The sequence below is a fragment of the Nyctereutes procyonoides genome, unplaced genomic scaffold, assembly GCF_905146905.1.
Source record: "Nyctereutes procyonoides isolate TBG_1078 unplaced genomic scaffold, NYPRO_anot_genome, whole genome shotgun sequence".
Lineage (NCBI taxonomy): Eukaryota > Metazoa > Chordata > Mammalia > Carnivora > Canidae > Nyctereutes > Nyctereutes procyonoides.
In genome coordinates, this window is record NW_026575040.1 from 23,526,657 (window position 1) to 23,544,293 (window position 17,637).

At 44.6% G+C, this 17,637-nt stretch overlaps 2 protein-coding genes across 2 annotated transcripts in view; one reads left to right on the forward strand and one right to left on the reverse strand.

Moving 5' to 3' along the window:
• The window catches only part of GLDN (gliomedin), a 61,605-nt gene extending 45,671 nt beyond the window's left edge, over positions 1–15,934 (reverse strand). The window contains exon 1 of the mRNA XM_055319687.1: positions 15,426–15,934. Coding sequence (XP_055175662.1) covers positions 15,426–15,797 — 372 coding nt within the window. The 5' untranslated portion in view covers positions 15,798–15,934. The remainder of the gene's footprint in view (positions 1–15,425) is intronic.
• The window catches only part of LOC129506221 (aromatase), a 150,768-nt gene that overhangs the window by 6,176 nt on the left and 126,955 nt on the right, over positions 1–17,637 (forward strand). The gene's annotated exons all lie outside the window — the stretch shown is intronic.

Sequence of the window (17,637 nt, forward strand, 5' to 3'; positions counted from 1 at the left end):
GGAAAAAACCCTATAAATAAAATGAAAAGATAGGAAAGGTGTGGCATAAAGAACACAGACTTTGGAGTCAGATCCAGTTCCACCTGTTCTGAATTCTATTTCTTTTACTCACTGGCTCTGTGATCTTGAGCAGGGCGCTTAACCTCTCTAAGCCTCACTGACCTGTCAACTTGGGAAGTTACCCAAGGCCATGTGTTTTCTTCCCCCTGGTATAATTAAAGGGTGCCTAATTGGGGCACTTGGGTGACTCAGTCAGCTGAATGTCTGACTCTTGATCTTGGTTCAGGTTTTAATTTAAAAAAAAAAAAAAAAAAAAAAGCCTAGTTAAGCTATAAGCACCCAAAACAAGGTAAAACTCACAATGTGTAGCATCCAATAGCAAACTACTACCAGACCTGCAAAGAAGTAGGAAAACAAAGGAAAGTTCCTCCATAATGAGGAGAAAAAAATCAATTTAAACTCACCCAGAAATGACATAAATGAAGGAATTAGTAAACAAAGACAATAAAACAATTATTTTAATTGTATTCCAAATGTTCAAGGAGCTAAAGGCAAGAGAGTCTGTGTTAAATAGAAACAAAAAATATTAAAAAACACCTGGTTCAAACTTCTGGCAATGAAAATTACAATGTCTGGATGAAAAGTGCCCTGAATGGGACTAAAATCAGATTAGATATTGCAGAAGAAAGATTAGTGAATATGAAGACACAGCAATATCAGCTAGCCAAAATGAAGGCACACAGAAAAAAGACTTAAAAAGTGAACAGATCATCAATGAGCTGTGGGGACAGCTCCAAGTCACCCAACACATGTGTAGAGTCTCTGGCTGGCAGAGTGATGAAGAGGGTAGAAAAATATTTGAGAAGGTAGAAAAATATTTGAAGAAATAACAGTAGAAAACTTTCCAAGATTTCAAGAAAACTATAAATCTGTATCTTCAACGAGTTCAACAAAACCCAAGCACAGGAACCCTGAAGGAAATGACACTAAGGCATAGCATAATAAAACTGCCTAAACATATATTAAAAGGAAAATCTTAGGGGTAGCAGAGGGGAAAAAAAAAGACACAATCCATATATAGGAACAAAGATGAGAATGCCAACAGTCTTCTCGCTGGAAACAAAGCAAGTTAGATAGTGGGATAACATCTATAAAGTACTGAAAGGAAAATCAAAATAATTTTCAACAATGAAGGCAAAGACGTCATTTTTATGTCAACCTACATCATGTTGGAACTGAAACAAACCACCTGCTGTTCAAGTGCCTTCTTGCTTCCAGCCAGCACTTACCTTGTGAAGTCCTGCCCATCATTCCAGGCTTGGCTCAAATGCTGCCTCCTTCTTGAAACCTTTCCTGACTGCCCACTGGATTTTAGTCTTACTTCTCTGAGGATTCTATTATCATTTGCTTTGCATCATAAGTGTTTGAGGATTTGCCTTGTCCTTCCCACTAGCCAATAAATGTTAGGGGCTCCTTTCTTGTTCTTCCTCATCACCCACAGTGTGCACCCACACTGCCCAGAACAGGCACTTAGCAAGTTGTTATATTAACTTGCACATAACTTAGTTGCTTAAAGGCTTCTTTCAAACTTCTAAAATACTTCTGACCGATTTAAAGTACCTATTTATTCATCAGCAAACACCTGATAAGCCGGGTCCTGTGCTTATAAAAGTAAGAGAAAAATCTCTGGGCTCGCAATACAGTTAGTTGGTTTAATTTGGTTGTTTATAAATATTTTTTTAAAAACCACCCTGAGTTTAATATGGAGTGGACAGATTCTTGGTCAGAGCTTCCCAGTGTCCAGGTAATGAGAATTCTCATATTCAGCTTTTCCACTATATCCTAGGACACTTCCAACTGGGACTGCTTCTCAGACTCTGGAATGTAAGACCTCTTCATTCGAACATCTAAAAGAATCTCAGTGTTAACATGCCCCATGCCAAACTCCTGATACTCCAGTCAAACATCTATAGTTCTGTCGTCTTAGTTAAGGGCCATTCTATCTTGTATTGCTCGGCCACTAACCTTGAAGCCATTTAACCTCTGTTTTCCCCCCTCACACCTATAATCAGGATGTCAGCAAATTCTATCAGTTTGACCATCAGACATATCTAGACCCTGTCCATTTATCATACCAAGACCCTGGTCTAAGCCACTGTCTTCTTTCACCTGAATTGTTGCAATAGCTATATAGAAAGCCTCCCTGCTTCCACTGCTCACCCTGACCCCTACAGACACTAGTCTAATCACAGTGATTTCTTTGAAAAGGCAGGTCACATCATGCCACTCTTCTGCCTAAAATCTTCCAAAGGCTCCTCCTAAAGATCAGTGTCCTTACAACTGCCTGCAAAGGAACATGGAAACTGTTCTCTGATCTGCTTCTCCCTCCCATTCATTCTGCTCCCATCTCCTTCCTCAGGCCCTTTGCACTTGCTGTTCCCTCTGTCTGAATGGCCCTTCCCCAGATATCCACATGGCTTACTTCCTCTTTCTTCAAGTTTCTGCTCAAAAGTCACCTTCTCAATGGGGCCTTCCCCACCCACATTACTTGTAATTCCACCTTCATCTTCCTGTCTCTAATCCCTACCCCTGATTATTGTTTTTTTTTAAAGATTTTTTATTTATTTATTAGACACACACACATACACACACACACACACACAGAGAGAGAGAGAGAGAGAGAGAGAGAGAGAGAAACAGGCAGAGGGAGAAGTAGGCTCCATGCAGGGAGCCCAACGTGGGACTCGATCCCCGGTCTCCAGGATCACACCCTGAGCAGAAGGCGGCGCTAAACTGCTAAGCCACCGGGGCTGCCCTGATTATCATTTTCCATAGCACTTATCACCTTTTAATACTGTAGGTAATTATGTGCTTTGGTTTTTGCCTGTCCTTTCCTTCCAGAACATAAAGTCCAAGAGAAAGGGGATTTGTATGCTTTATTCCAGCTGTTTCTCATGCACTCACAATAGTGCCTGGGACATAGTAGGTGCTCAGTAACCACATACTGAATGAATGAATCTCTGACAGGCAGAGTAGGCCTCTGAGTCGTACCAGTTCCTGATACCATCTCTTATTTGGTGGGTAGCATGAATTCTGAGGAAGGAATTTTAAAAATGTTCCAGGACCCACCTTCAAAACTCTTAGCAAGGCAAGAAACCAAATTCAGAAACTGACAGATACCTTACTTTAGATTTGCACTGTTGAGTTGTGGATGAATTCATCAGTAATGAAGTATTCATCAACTACCTCACTCAAGGCATAGCAAAGAACGGTGAGATGTATTTAAAGGGACAAGGTGACTAGAGGTGACAAATTGTAGACCAAAACTGTACATAGTTTTAGTTTGTGTGATATAGACAAATAAGTGCAGAAGGAGTTAGGGAAGGAAAAGATGAGTGTTTTGAAGTGAGCTGAGAATCACTTGTCTCCTGCTGGCTTCTAATAGGGTTTTCTGAAGCTTGAGTGTTGTTGGAATAATCTTTCACCAACTGTTAATAACAATATTTTGTGCTCACATTGTTCCTTTCAACAAGCATCTTCAGATAATTTCTGATTTTTATCTAAGCATTCTTATCCTTACCTTATAGTTGGAAAAGTATACATACCATAGCAAGTAATTTGTCTGTGTTGGTGGAATTAAACCCTTAACCCAAAAACTCTGCCCTGCAGCATTCTTTGTACGAAGCAAAAGCATTTGTGAAGATGTTTTGTCAACCTACTCCTTGCTCAGCCCCCTCCTTCCTCCTCCTTGTATCAGGGAATAACTATAAGTGGTTACTCCAGAAAACATTTGGAGGATGTCCTTAGGGGTGAGATGTTTACCCACAAAATAATTATCGATGCTGTTAGCCTCAGAACACTGGCTGGATGGGACCATTGGTCTGACAAACATGCTGCTCCTATGGGGTCCAAAACATTTTGGTCATTGAAAGAATGAATGCATGAGTTCACATTGGACATGAATTAAGATATTTGCAAATTATGCTCATAATCAAATTCCCTAAATATCTAAAATCTATATTTTTTCTTTTTTGGACCCAATAAACAGAAAAATAACTATCTAGGAAACAGCATTCTTTCTAGAGATCTGTGTGTTTCCCCAATCACCTGAGATTCCAAACTTTAGAGTCATCTGGGATCTGCACTTTCTCTGGCAAATTCTGTTGATTCAATCTGCATTGTTTTTATTATAAGGTTTCAAAATTCCCTGAAGCACAAAGGAAGCATTTGAGAAATACTAAAATATCAATAATAATAAGCTAACATTCTGAGTTGTAGGCATCATACTGAGGACTTTACATGGATTCCTGAATTGAATCTTTATGGTAACACCTAAGGTAGACACTGCTATTCTTGCCGCCTATTTCTTTTTTTAAGATTTTATTTATTGGGATGCCTGGATAGCTCAGTGGTTGAGCGTCTGCCTTTGGCTCAGGGAGTGATCCTGGGTCCAGGGATGGAGTCCCACATCGGGCTCCCTGTGGGGAACCTGCTTCTCCCTCTGCCTGTGCCTCTGCCTCTCTCTCTGTGTGTCTCTCATGAATAAATAAGTAAAGTTTCTTTAAAAGATTTTATTTACTTATGTGACAGAGAGAGAAAGAGGAGAGTGAGAGAGAGTGAGCGGGAGCACACAAGCAAGGGGAGTGGCAGGCAGAAGGAGAGGGAAAAACAGACTCCCTGCTGAGCAGGGAGCCAGATGCCAGCTCAGTCCCAGCAGCCTGGGATCATAATGTGAGCCAAAGGCAGACATTAACTGACTGAGTCAACCAGGCACCTTGCCTTCTTAAGGATGAGAGAACTGAGGCACAGAGAAGTTGACCTGTCCAAGGCCACATACCTTAAAGGGAGCCAGGAGTAAACACATAGTATGATTCTAGCACTCACTATAAAGGTTTTGGGTCTGCCTTTTACTTTTTAGACTCGTAAAGACCTCTCTCTCTCACAGGAAAGACAGAGTTTTGGGAAGGAGGATATTTTCCTTTCCCTAAATGCTCTTTCTTTCTTCAGTTTCCCTTCCTTCTTTTTTCCCCCTCTCTTTTCAGTCTCAAATTCTGCATCCTCATTTAAAAATTAAAAAAAAAAATTTAGAGGGTGGGGAGGGGCAGAGGGAGAGGGAGAGGAAGAGAGAAGAATATCAAGCAGGCTCTACACCCACTGTGGAGCCCGATGCAGGGCTCAGTCTCATAACTCTGAGATCATGACCTCAAGATCATGATCAAGAGTCAGACGTTTAACTGAATGAGCCACCCAGGTGCCCCGTTAGCCTATTCACTTCTAAATTAACCTCTTTGGGTGTTTACTCAATTTTGCCTGTGATGCCTTCACCCTCCTCAGTGTTGGATGGATCTGGACCAGATGGTTCCTTTCTCTTTCTTATACCCAATTAGTTAGCCGTTCAATTCATTCTTCTGTCTTGGTATTTGTAGGATATACATCTTCTTCATTTCTGATGCCATCACCTAAACCAGACATGAATTCTTTCTTGCCTGGACTAAGGCAATAACTTCCTAACTCTCTTCTTGCCTCTGGTCTCTCCCCTGCCTGTCCTGCACCACACTATCAGAGTAGTCCTACGAAACCATTTTCTCCATGACTCCTTCCTGATGAAAGATCTACAATGCTCCTCATTACCTATCAGATTCTTCTCAACTTCTCAAAAGTGTAAATTTAAGGAACTCCCTTCTCCCTAGCCCAAACTTCCCAGTGCAGGAAGATCTTGATTCCTTGCTCTTCCAGCCTGGTACCATTGTTATCCTAGTCCCTCGAGCGTGGTTTAAGTTGTTACCTGCCCTTGAGATGACTCACTCTCCTTGCCTCCCCAAATCTTACCAACTCTACACTGCCCACTTCATGTTCTGTCTCCTCCATGAAACCTTCCTTCATCACTTTAGTGAGAATCGATTTTCTCTCTTCTTGACTGCCCTGATGCTCATCACCTAGCTCACTGCAAAGGATTTTTCTCTAAAGGTCCCCCTGTTCAGAGGGATTGATTCCAACATCCTCAAGTGTGGCCTAGAGGGGAGGGCATTTTCCACCTCTGAGTGAAAATAAATCTAGACTCTACTACTCACCCATTAAGTTACTGAAAAACTGGGGAATTATTTTGCACTTGCACTTCATCATTTTGGCTTGGGTATAGTTATCTACAATTTTTTCTCAAATACTTCACAGTTTTTGCATACAGCCCAGGCAAGGTCTGGAAAGTTCCCAGCACTTTGGTTGAGCACAGGAAACTTTCTGAATGGCAGATGAAAGGTTACTCTACCTATTGCATTCAGAACAAACTCCACAAATTGCATTTTGAACAATCTTTAGTTGGCCTTGTTATTTTAACTCTACCTTTCAGTAAAGAAAATTGTGGCTTGAACCTTAGTTAAACTAGAAGTAAATTATATCTACTTAAAATATAGAGCTGTTAGAACCCAAAGAGCTATATAAAAGCAATTGATGGGCTGAAAAATGCTGTCTTTGTAGCAGAATCACAACCTAAAAGCTTCAGCTTATTTCACACAATATGACCTTTAGTCTGCAGATAAAATGCATGTAAATTAAACTTGAATGTCAACTAGATTTGGCCAAGGATTTCTTTTATGGGAGCAGGGAGGGGTGAGTTTGAGGAATGTAGAGAAAAAAATACATTTTTTTTTTCCAGATAAGTGTGTTTTGTCAGATCTGAGGCCCGTTCTGATAGTTCCCCGCAGGTAATCATATCCTGGAGAACCTGCCACCCCTAAGAAGTAAATTGTTCTTCTTTCTCAGAAGTTGTTTTTGCTCTGTCTTCCAGTCACATTTTGTCAATTTTCCAAATGAAAGCATCCAAAACATTTTTTAGGACTGCCACCAACAGTAACCAGTTAAGTCAGTGAGAAAGGAGATCAAGCTGACTCCCTTTCAGTGGGCATCAAACCTTGTCATCAGTGGCTGTGTAGAAGGGGTGGGGCCCAGGAAATCCTGACCAGCTCAGGAAGCCCTATTACCACATCAAGGCTAACTCTATTTTGCTTTCATGACAAGATGATTTAAGCTGGTGTGATGTCAATCTGGTGTCAAGAGACCAAACACTATCCCCAAGCAGCAGCTGTTAGAAGCACATAGGAACAGACAACCTGGCATTCTGAAGGAACTGGCAATAAAGAATGAAGCCAGAAACAAGATGCTGAGATAATGGGGCAAGAAGGGCTAATGATAAAGTAATAGTGAAAAATCTTCATAACAGTAATAATGAATAGTTACTGGGAACCTGATTCTATCAGGTGCTATACTTCACCAACATTTCCCTTAAGCCTGCTAGGGACACTATGAAGTGAACGCTATTATCTCAATCTTGCAGATGAGGAAACTGAAGTTTGGAGAAGTTAAAAGACTTGTCCAAGGTCGCCCAGCTACAAATCTGTGAGCCCAGGATGTGAATTCATCAAACTCCCTTGGTCCACACTGCTCACCAGCACAACATACTCAGGGAAGCATCAGGGAGAGAGAATTTGGCTGGGAACCTAAGAGTGAGAAAGGAATCCCAGGTGCCTCAAATTAGGGCAGGCACACAATGACTGAAGGTGGCAGGAGTACCACATGGAGGTGAGCCTGGGCCAGTCATAGAGAGGATCCTAGGAAAAGGGCATTTGGGGGAGGAGGGATAAACAATCTCTTGGCATTGGAAGACTCATGATTTGAGAAGTTGTTCTGGAACTCACCCAGAAAGGGCCCTCTGCCCAAGGATCTCTCAGTCTGTAGTCTAGTGGGCAATGCCTGTAAATGACAGGCTGGTCTGGGGGTTCTGCTGTCTCCCCAGAGTAGAGTGGCACTGTTCCAGGGGGCATGTGGCTTTGAGTTCCAAAGGGAAAAAAATTCTTTTTTATCGCTGGCATAGAGGCAGTACAGGTTGAAGGAAAGGCAGGACATAGAGAGAGGGGACAATTGACTAGGTGCCAGAAGGTCCATCCTGTTTGGGTTGTAGAAGCTTAGCAGGCTTGTTCCTGCTTCTCTTACCTCTAATGCTTTGGCTAGAAAGAGACTAAGGGCTTTTTAATAGCTCTAGGATCTGGGAGTAGGTCCGAATGGCTTAATGCCACTCATGTCAACACAACTGCCCTGTTTCCATGGGTCCAGATGCTCAGTCTCGGCACACTTGTCTTTCACATACATCCTTAGAGAATCATGGCCACTGTATATCTACATTGAATGTTTTATTTGCATGTATGTAAAATGTATTTTGATAAAGTGTCTCAAGGATGTAACTAAGGAGCTAGCTCTCACCTGTCTTCCTCAACATGCCATCATGAGTTAAGTTTATGGATGTGTTCACAGTACCAACACCAGACACAATCTTAGCAGGCATGTAGCTTCAAGTTCTCTCTCACCCTTAATTGGCACTCAGAAAGGTCTTCTGACAGGCAAACCAACCACAGTGTCAGATGTGACATCCCAAGTGCCCACGTGCACATGCAGCTATGCAAAAGGCCACGGAAACATGTCTCTCAGGCATGACATGTGGGTTTGTGTCTTTTCTTGTTCTTCTCATCAGGCCTCTAATCTCTCTTCAGGGTCCATAGGACCTAATGGGGTATAAAACTCCCCCTTCCAATTGAAGAGAATGATACGGTTTGAAACAAGGCTTAGACATGGGATTAACAGTGGTTAAGAGCCTAGCATAACTGCTCTTGACTTGGGGAGCTGGCCTAGAAGGAGCAAAAGGCCTGAGGACCAGCTTGGCCCTGCAACCCCCATCCAGGGTGAGACTGCACTTTGGGTCAGCTCCATCCTAGATTCTGTCTCCTTGGAAGATGTCTTAAAACCCTGTCAGAATGGCTAAAATTAACAACTCAGGAAACATCAGACATTGTCAAGGATGTGGAGAAACCCTCTTATACTATTGGTGGGAATGCAACCTGGGGCAGCCACTCTGGAAAACAGTATGGAAGCTCCTCAAAAAGTTAAAAATAGAACTACCCTACAACCCAGCAATTTCACTACCAGGTGTTTATCCAAAGGATACAAAAATGCTGATTAGAAGGGGTGCATGCACTCCAATGTTTATAGTAGCAATGTCCACAATAGCCAAAATACAGAAAGAGTCCAGATGTCCATCAAAAGATGAATGAATAAAAAGGATGTGGTACACACACACACACACACACACAGGAATATTACTCAGCCATCAAAAAGAATGAAATCATGCCATTTGCAATGACATGGATAGAACTAAAGAGTATTATGTTGCGGGAAATGAATCAGTCAAAGAAAGGCAAATACCATATGATTTCACTCATGTGTGGAATTTAAGAAACAAAACTGATGAACACAGGAGAAGTGAAGGAAAAAAAAGATAATAACAGGGAGGGAGGCAAACGATAAGGCATTCTTAACTCTAGGAAACAAACTGAGAGTTGCTGGAGGGGAAGCAGGTTGGGGGATGTGTAAATAGGTGATGGGAATTAAGGAGTACGTGATGAGCACTGGGTGTTACAGTATAATATGCAACTATAAACCACTAAATTTTACCCTCAAGCTTTTTTTAAAAAAAAAAAAAAAACCTCTAACAAAACAAACAAACAAACAAACAAAAAAAGGGTTAGCCCAATCCTAGAACAACCCTGATTTAGTTGCTTAGGTTCTCCAAAGGAACAACTCCTAGTATCTCCTCTGCTCCAGTGGACCACTGTCTAATGAGGAGTTGGCAAGCTTATTCTGTAAAGGGCCAAAAGGAAAATATTTTAGGCTTTGTGGGCCATATGGTTTATGTTTCAACTACTCAGTTCTGCTGTTGTCATGTGAAAGTAGTCACAGGCAATATGTGAACGGGCATAGTTGTATTCCAACAAAACCTTATTAGGATTGCTAAAATTTGAATTACACATAATGTTTGTGTGTCACGAAATATTATCCTTCTTTTGATTTCCCTCCCCCCAGCCCTTTACAAATGTAAATCATTTTTACTTTGTGGGCTGAACAAAATCAAGTGGCGGACTTGATTTGGCTAGAGGGCGTAGTTTGTTGACTCCTGGTCTGAATCCTCAACTTTTAAATCTTCTGGAAGTTGACTCACTCCAAGAGGTAGGAAAAGGAGGTGAACCCTGACACAGCCAATCTAGGGCTTTCAAGGAAGTATAGCATCCATGGAAACAGGAGCTGTGACTATAGGTAATGTCATCTTCCCCCTATAAAGAAGATAACGTATAGATCCGTATAAGTGTACCTCACTGCAGTCATCACAAAAAGCTCCACTTGTTACAAGAATTCGTTATACAGCTCGACACAGCTGGCCTCTCCTCCTTGAGAACTATCCTCAGAACTAGAGCATATGCCTTTGAAAAGCAGCAGGGCCGGGAAATCTCCATCCACTGAAGGTGGAGTTGAGTTTTAGAAACAGCCAGAAACCAAAACCAAACCCAAACCAAACCAAGCACACAAAGAAACCCATCTCACTCAACCAACAATAACAATGGCACAGTTACTAGTATCCTTGCAGAACCAGGGTGGGAAAGACATGGGGGGAGGGGGGCGTGGTGGAGCTAAATAAAGCCATTTTTGTTCAAAACCACTCATGATTATAAGATGAGACTGCTGGAAACTAAGCTTGGTAGTCCTAACATGGTCCCTAACAATGCGAGTGTTGTTTGGCCAACACAGTTAGCCAGTTAAACACATTTTTGCGGGAATTTTTGTCAATATTTCAAAGCCAAGAGATTTTGCATAAAAAGTCAGATTTTTTAACTTCTCTTGAAAAAAAAAAAAATCAAAAGACCAGGCACACTGAGCTCTTGCTCTTGTACAGCAACAAGCGGTGACAGCCTCCCCTTAGACACAGCGCATGAATTTCAGGCTAGGCCAGCCTCTGCTATGCCCTACGGCCCCCAGGCCGGGGGCAGCAGCCATGTAACCTTGTGGTCATGGCCTTTTTACTCACAGATAGACTAACACAATCACATGGTTCAAAAGTCAAAATAATATACACACAGCTATATAGTGAGAGGCTCGTTCCCAACTTATCCCCACCCTCCTTTATTAATAAAGCACTTTTGTTAACATCGTCACTTATTTTTCCACTTCTTCCTTACACGAGGTAATACAATATATATTTTTTTCTGTCTTGCTTTCTTTACTTAAAATATATCCTAAGGATTACTCCAATAATAGCACATAAAGAACTTCCTCATCCTCATTTTACAGCTACCTATTCCAGTGTGTGCATAGGTTGATGTATTAAACTACTTCTGTATTAATGAGCACAGGTTGTGAGTAGTCTTTTGCTCTTACAAATATTCTACAACAGATATATGCATATGTCATTTCATAGGTGATAAAGTATATCGTGCAGGATAAATTCCCACAAGTGAGATGGCTGGGTTACAGGGTAAATGTATTTGTAATATTTTTAGGTACTGCCAAATAGCCCTCCATGTGGGCTGTGCCATTTTGCAGTCCAAAACAGCAATGCAAAAGCATGTTTATTTTCCTTCAGCTTCCCCAGGAGACTATATGGTCACATTTTTTAGTTTTGTCATTCTAACAGGTAAAAACTATATTTCAGGGCAGGTGTAATTTGCATTTTTAACCAAGACATCTTTTCTCACATGTTTACCTAGAGACATTTGTATTTCTTTTTCTGAGAACTATGTTCCATTTTCCTATTGGATTCCTATTTCTGTTGATTTTCCTATTAAATTCTTGGGTTTTTTTTCTTATAAAATTATAGGAGTAATATATAGATTAGCCCTGTATCTATGATATGAACTGCAAATGTTTTTTTTTCAGTTTGTGCTTTATCTTTTGCCTTTGTTTATGAGATGTGTGTTTGTTTGTTCTTTGTGCTTTTTAAATGTAGGTAAGTTTATTTACTCTTTGCTTCTGGCATTTACATTGTTAGACAGATTTCCCCATTCCAACATTAAAAATGAATTTACCCATGTTTTCCTCTAGTAGTTTTAGAGTTTCATTTTTTAAAAAATGTGAATCGTCAACCCATCAACCCAGAGCTTAAGACACACATCATTAGAAGTAACATCTTTTTCCTACTGGGAGCTTGGGCCTAGATTTTGGACAGGATGACGAGGCTACCAGAAGATCAGTAAGTGTAATAAGACCTGAAGAATGGGACAAAGAAGCAGTTGATGGGAAGAGAAGTGAGACGGCACTGGGGTGAGGTGGGGTGGGGAGTAAACCGAGGCACCCTCTCCTGCAGGAGTTCCTGGCAGATGGCTTCCTATTGTTGGTCTAGCTCAGGGGTACCCAGGGCCCTTACTACTTTTTTCCAAAGTATCCACTTACTTTCAAGGATTTAATGTTTTTGCTTGTACCGAACTAACTGTTCTTAGGTAATGACTACTTACTCTGCCCTTTTAACAACCAGTTTCTGGGCAGAATGTGCTAACCAGAATTACCACGCTGAGCTGATATGCTTTCAGCCCAAAGCACAGAACTTTGAAGTGTCAGTAAGCTTGAGGAGGCTCATCTTGGATAAATGAGCCTTTGGGAAGACTTTCTGAAATGCTGACATTAGTCTGCCTACAACATATTTCTTTGTTCCTAGATTTCTAAGACATGGACTGTCAGTGGGGGGACCTCTGATCTCATCCCCATTCAAACCTACTGGTGCTGTAGAAAAGGGTAGGGGAAGGTGTGACTTCAACCATAAGAGGTGTGCACACCGACCTCCATGATGTATACTAAATAGTTCTCTTAGCAACTTTTCTACTAGAGGTGCCCTTGAAGGTGCTTTAAAAAAATATATTATTTATTTATTTATTTATTTATTTATTTATTTATTTATTTAAGGGGGGGGCATTAGTGGGGGGGAGGGGTAGAGAGAGAAGCAGGCTCCCTGATGAGCAGGGAGCCAGAGGTGGGGCTCTATCACAGGACCCAGAGATCTCCACTCCAGCCAAGGCAGACATTTAACCAACAGAGCCACCCAGGCACCCAAAAAGCGTTTTTTAAAACACTGTTTCCTCGTGTGAATTATTCTCTATTCTGAGAAAAATGGAGAAAATTTTGCAAAGATGAGTGAGAATATTGCTAGAATAAAGTAAAAACGTTTCAGCAATAAAATGGGCTCCTCTGCTTTAAGCAGAGGCCTCAAAAGAGACCTGGTGGGAGTAAGATGCTTCATGCTGCTCACTGTCAGCAAGAAGGCATGCCAACGTCCAGGCATGCCAGACCGCACCTCTAACAGTGAATTCAGTCTCTGGTGGTGGGATATACATACAGTCCTGTTAGAGCCCCCATGTGATTTCAATGTGCAACTACTGCTCTTGAACCATGCTATTCAGATTGTGGTCCTCAAACCAGCAGCACCGGTATGTGGGATCTCCAGCCTGAAATTAGACCTTCTGAGTCAGAATCTGCATTTGAACAAGACCATCAAGATATTCGTATACATATTAGAGAAGCAGTGATCTACAGCAATTTCTCAAAGTGGCACCTGGATCGCTTGTATCAAGCTCACCAAGGGGGTGGGAAGGTGGGGGAATGGGGATCAGGCGACTTCTTAAGGAAGACAATTCTGGAGATGATCACTTTGTAAGTGTGACAGTGGGACCACGGAATCTGCATTTCAATGTGCTTCCAGGTGACCCCCTAGCCTACTGCTTGAGAACTACTCCCAATGGGGAAGCCGGCAATATGACAGCTACTTTATCCTCATCTGCATGGAAATTCCCTCAATGATGCTATAAGGTGAAAGCATATCCATTAGAAATGGGGGGTGAGTTGGTGATAATCTATGAACCCTTCTCGGCCTGACAAATGTGATGTTTCTGCTCTCTGATCTATAACAGAGCAGGTGGTGATAGTTAAATCCAGCTTTCAGACTGACACAGAAATGGGTCTCTCTGTTCTCTTGGGTTAGTGACTGAACAGACTGCAATACACAGGCTTCTACCTTAAAAGCAGGATTAAAAATATAAGATGTTGATGCTCAGATGCATCCTTCCTGAAGGGTTTCAAAAAACCCTCAAAATGCATGGTAGAGAGCCAAGCGAAAGAATAAATTCCCTGAAAGGAGATTTCTTCATTTTACAAAAGTCTTTTTTTTTCTTTTAAGATTTTATTTATTTATTTGACACAGAGTGAGAGAGTGCAAGCAGGGGGAGACTGAGACGGGAGAAGCAGGCTCAACTGGGGCTCAATCCCAGAACTCTGGGTTCATGACCTGAGCCTAAGGCAGACGTTTAAACTAACTGAGCCACTCAGGTGCCCCTACAGAGGTCTTTTGAAAATTCTTTGCTTGGTCCCTGATTTTTAAATGATGACACAAGTAAAAAAAAAAAAAAAAAAATGAAGCCAGGAATAGACAATTTGATCTCTCTGAAAAGATGTATTTGCAGTATGCCGCATTTCCATGATGTAGTTGTAAAAGCATTTCAGCTCATATAAGATATTTAAAAGCTTCTATGATACAGAAGCTTTAAGTGAGTTTATCTTCAGAATACCTAGGATTCCGAAGTACAGCTCACAGTTGACTTGGGGGTGACAGAATTGAAATCTTTGTCATGATAAAATGAAATAAGACCATTGTGGTTGAAATGGGTAATGAATGGAATGGGGACCTGCAAGGTGATCTAAATGCAATTGTTAGATAATTATGGAGTTAAAAATCTGCAAAAGCAAACTTTGAACTGTAAAAAAAAAAAAGATTTTTGAGGCTTTACTCTAAAGACTTGGAGCAGAGTTTCTTAAACCTGTTTTGGGGGAGTGCAATTCTAAAGAAAATCTAATGAAAAGCTAGGGATTCTCCCTCGCTCCACGCCCCCTGAGTGCACACCTGGGGTAATCTCTGGGGTTCCATAGACCCGCTGGAGCCCGTAGGAGAACGTGGGCTTCCTCAGTGGATTTCAAGAAAATTTCTCTATTTTGATCTCTTCCATCTGGAAACCGCTTTAAGACCCAAGAGCAACTTTACCAGCAGCACCAAGATTCCAGGTGACTGGTAAGATTTGGGCTGTTTTCGCTTCACCCAACCTCACGAGGATGGTCGGAGGCCAGGTGCGAGGCCAGACCCCTGGACAAGCCAGGGGAAGACTCCTTCTGTTGCAGAGCTCTGGGCTCTCCGAAATGCGCTCTCTCCGCGGGGCCCGGAGCCGCGAGGCTCCTTCACGCCAGGCTGTGAGCGCTCTCATCCGAAGTGAGGGGGGCAAGTAGACTGCCAAGGACGCCGCCGACGCGGGCTCACCTGCATTCACCTGCAGACCCAAAGATGCCCGAGGGGGAAGACAGCCCTTCACCCCTCCCCCGTCGCACGGACCTCTGCGGGCTCAGGTGCCTGCCCGGGTGCCAGCCCGGGTGCCAGCCCGGGTGCCAGCCGCCGCCGGGCCTCCCTCCCGGCAGCTCGCCGTCCGGCCGGGCGAGCGCGGGCCGTCGGGGCCTCTCTCCCCGCCCTGCCCGCCGCCCACCCCGGCGGAGGCGCCACGGGGAGCCGAGCCCCCGCCTACCGGCACCATGGAGTAGGTCATCATCATCAGCATGTCGTGGCTCTCCGCGCGGAGGTGCGGCGCGGGCTCCCCGCCGTGGCTGCGCTTGTTGCGCGCGGCGCCGGCGGGGTCCGGGGGCGGCGGGGGCGGCGGGGGCGGCGGGGGCGGCGCGCGGCTCAGCTCGGCCAGGAAGGAGCGCAGGGCGCTGTCCTCGCGCTGCTCGCGGCCCCGCTGGGCCTCCAGCGCCCGCACCGCCGCGCTCAGCCCGCGCCACTGGCACAGCGCGAACACCGTGCCCGCGGCATTGAGCGCCGCCAGCAGCGCCACGGCCGCCAGCGCGCCCCGCAGCCCGCAGCCGGCGCCCCCGCGGCCTCGCTCCGCGCCCCCGGCCATGCTCTGCGCGCCTCGGCCCGGGCACGGCTCGCCGCCCGCCGCCCGGCGGCCTTTATACTCGCGGGCAGGCCGTGGGCTGGTGGCAGCGCCGTGAGTCACGCTGCCCTCTGCCCCGGCTGGCGGGACGCGTTGGGGACAGCGGTGGCGGCGCCCGAGCAGCCCGGAGGGACAGGCGGTGGGGGTGGCGGGGTGGCGGGAAGGGGAGCGAGAGCGGAGGGCGGGGGCCAGAGGGGTGGGCCGTGCTTGGCTCCTGGTGCCGGGCCAAGACACCCGCAAACCCAGGTCCCCTCCTTTTCTCCCTGCCCTGCGCGTGGGCACTGCTGTGGCCCAGGCGGGCAGAGGGAGCGGCCGACTGAGGCGGAGAGCGGGAATTCTCAAGGCTGAGAAGTCCCTGGATTCCACGCCGTTCTCCCCCACACTGACCTCTCCGGAGGAAAGGATCAGCAGGCCCAGATGCCAAGACATATGCCCGCTGCCCCAAGGTTTGCTGCTGGGTGGGGGCCCAGGCTGCCCATCCCGTGGCCACTGAAAACCCCATGAGATATTTCCGGGGAGGGGGATGGATAGAGACAGGGAGGCGGTTGGCATTGGAGGGTTAAAAAGGCCACCCATAGAACCAGAATAGCTTTGTCCTGCAGGAGTCCTTTTTGAAGGGAGATTTCCTAAAACGTGACAGGCCAAGAACTCTCCCATGAGACCCATACCTAGGAGGCATCGGGGTGAGGCGGGGGAGAAAACTCAAGGGTAGAAATCAAGAGCCCTGATTCTAACCCCGTTCTGCTACCAGTTGAAGGGCTTTGAGCATGTCCCAAGACCACTCTGAACTGACTCTGAGGTGCTTTCTGGCTGAAGAGTTAGGACTCTGGCCAGGCCCTTTCTGGATCTTACCTAGCCTTCCTTGCTTGAGGGGGCAGTTGACTCATGCCTCCTACTTACTCCTTCACAACACCCTCTCTTTTCTGTCAGCTCAGGTGCCTGTACCTCAAGGATCACTATCCCCCAAAGGCGGAGTCAATTTTCAGCCTCCTCACAGGACCTCTCCACTCAGTTCTTCATCTCTCCCCAGAATGGCTCTGCCTCCCTGGGGCCCCAAGGCCCCTAGGAGACCCTCATGGTGTTGGAAGACCCTAATCAGGAGCCAAGATCACGGTTTCCACCGCCCATTATTTCAGAGGAGGAGGTGGCCCCCTGCCATCAAGCCAGCTGGAGCTGTCATGGTTCTGGGTCAAGGTCTGGACTCCTGAGTTTTAATTGGGACATTGACCAACTTGCATATTCTTAGGAGAGCATTCAGAATGAGGAGGAATTAGGAAAGCATGCAGTTTCAAGTGGTTCCTGAAGAACCTCAACTATGGGGACAGGATGTCTAGGAGGAAATGGAAGCGATACGGACAGATTTGTCAAGTTTCTCCCAATTCTAACGTATTGTGATCTATTTGAAGAATGCCATGTTTCCTTATGTCATCCAGGCTTAGGATGCCAGGCTTAAACTAATGGAGAGAAGTCACAGAGAGACAGAGCTAGGAGTCAGGCTCAGTAAGATCTTCATTTAATTCACTGAAAATTTACTGAGCACCTGCTGTGTGTCAGGCATAGTGATGGACATGTGAGGTACAGAAATGAACAAGGCAAGCAGCTTGCAGTGTGAGCAATTGGAGTCCCACGGAGCTTCCTAAGCTTCTCTTTATCCTGGCATTCATTATAATTACTATTTCCTGATCATGTCATCAGTGCCCACCAGCAATAACAGAGTATTAAGCTCCTGAGGTTAGGAGCTATATACAAGCATATTGTTTGACCTAATCTCCCTCAATACCTAGCACAAGTCCCTGACTTGAAA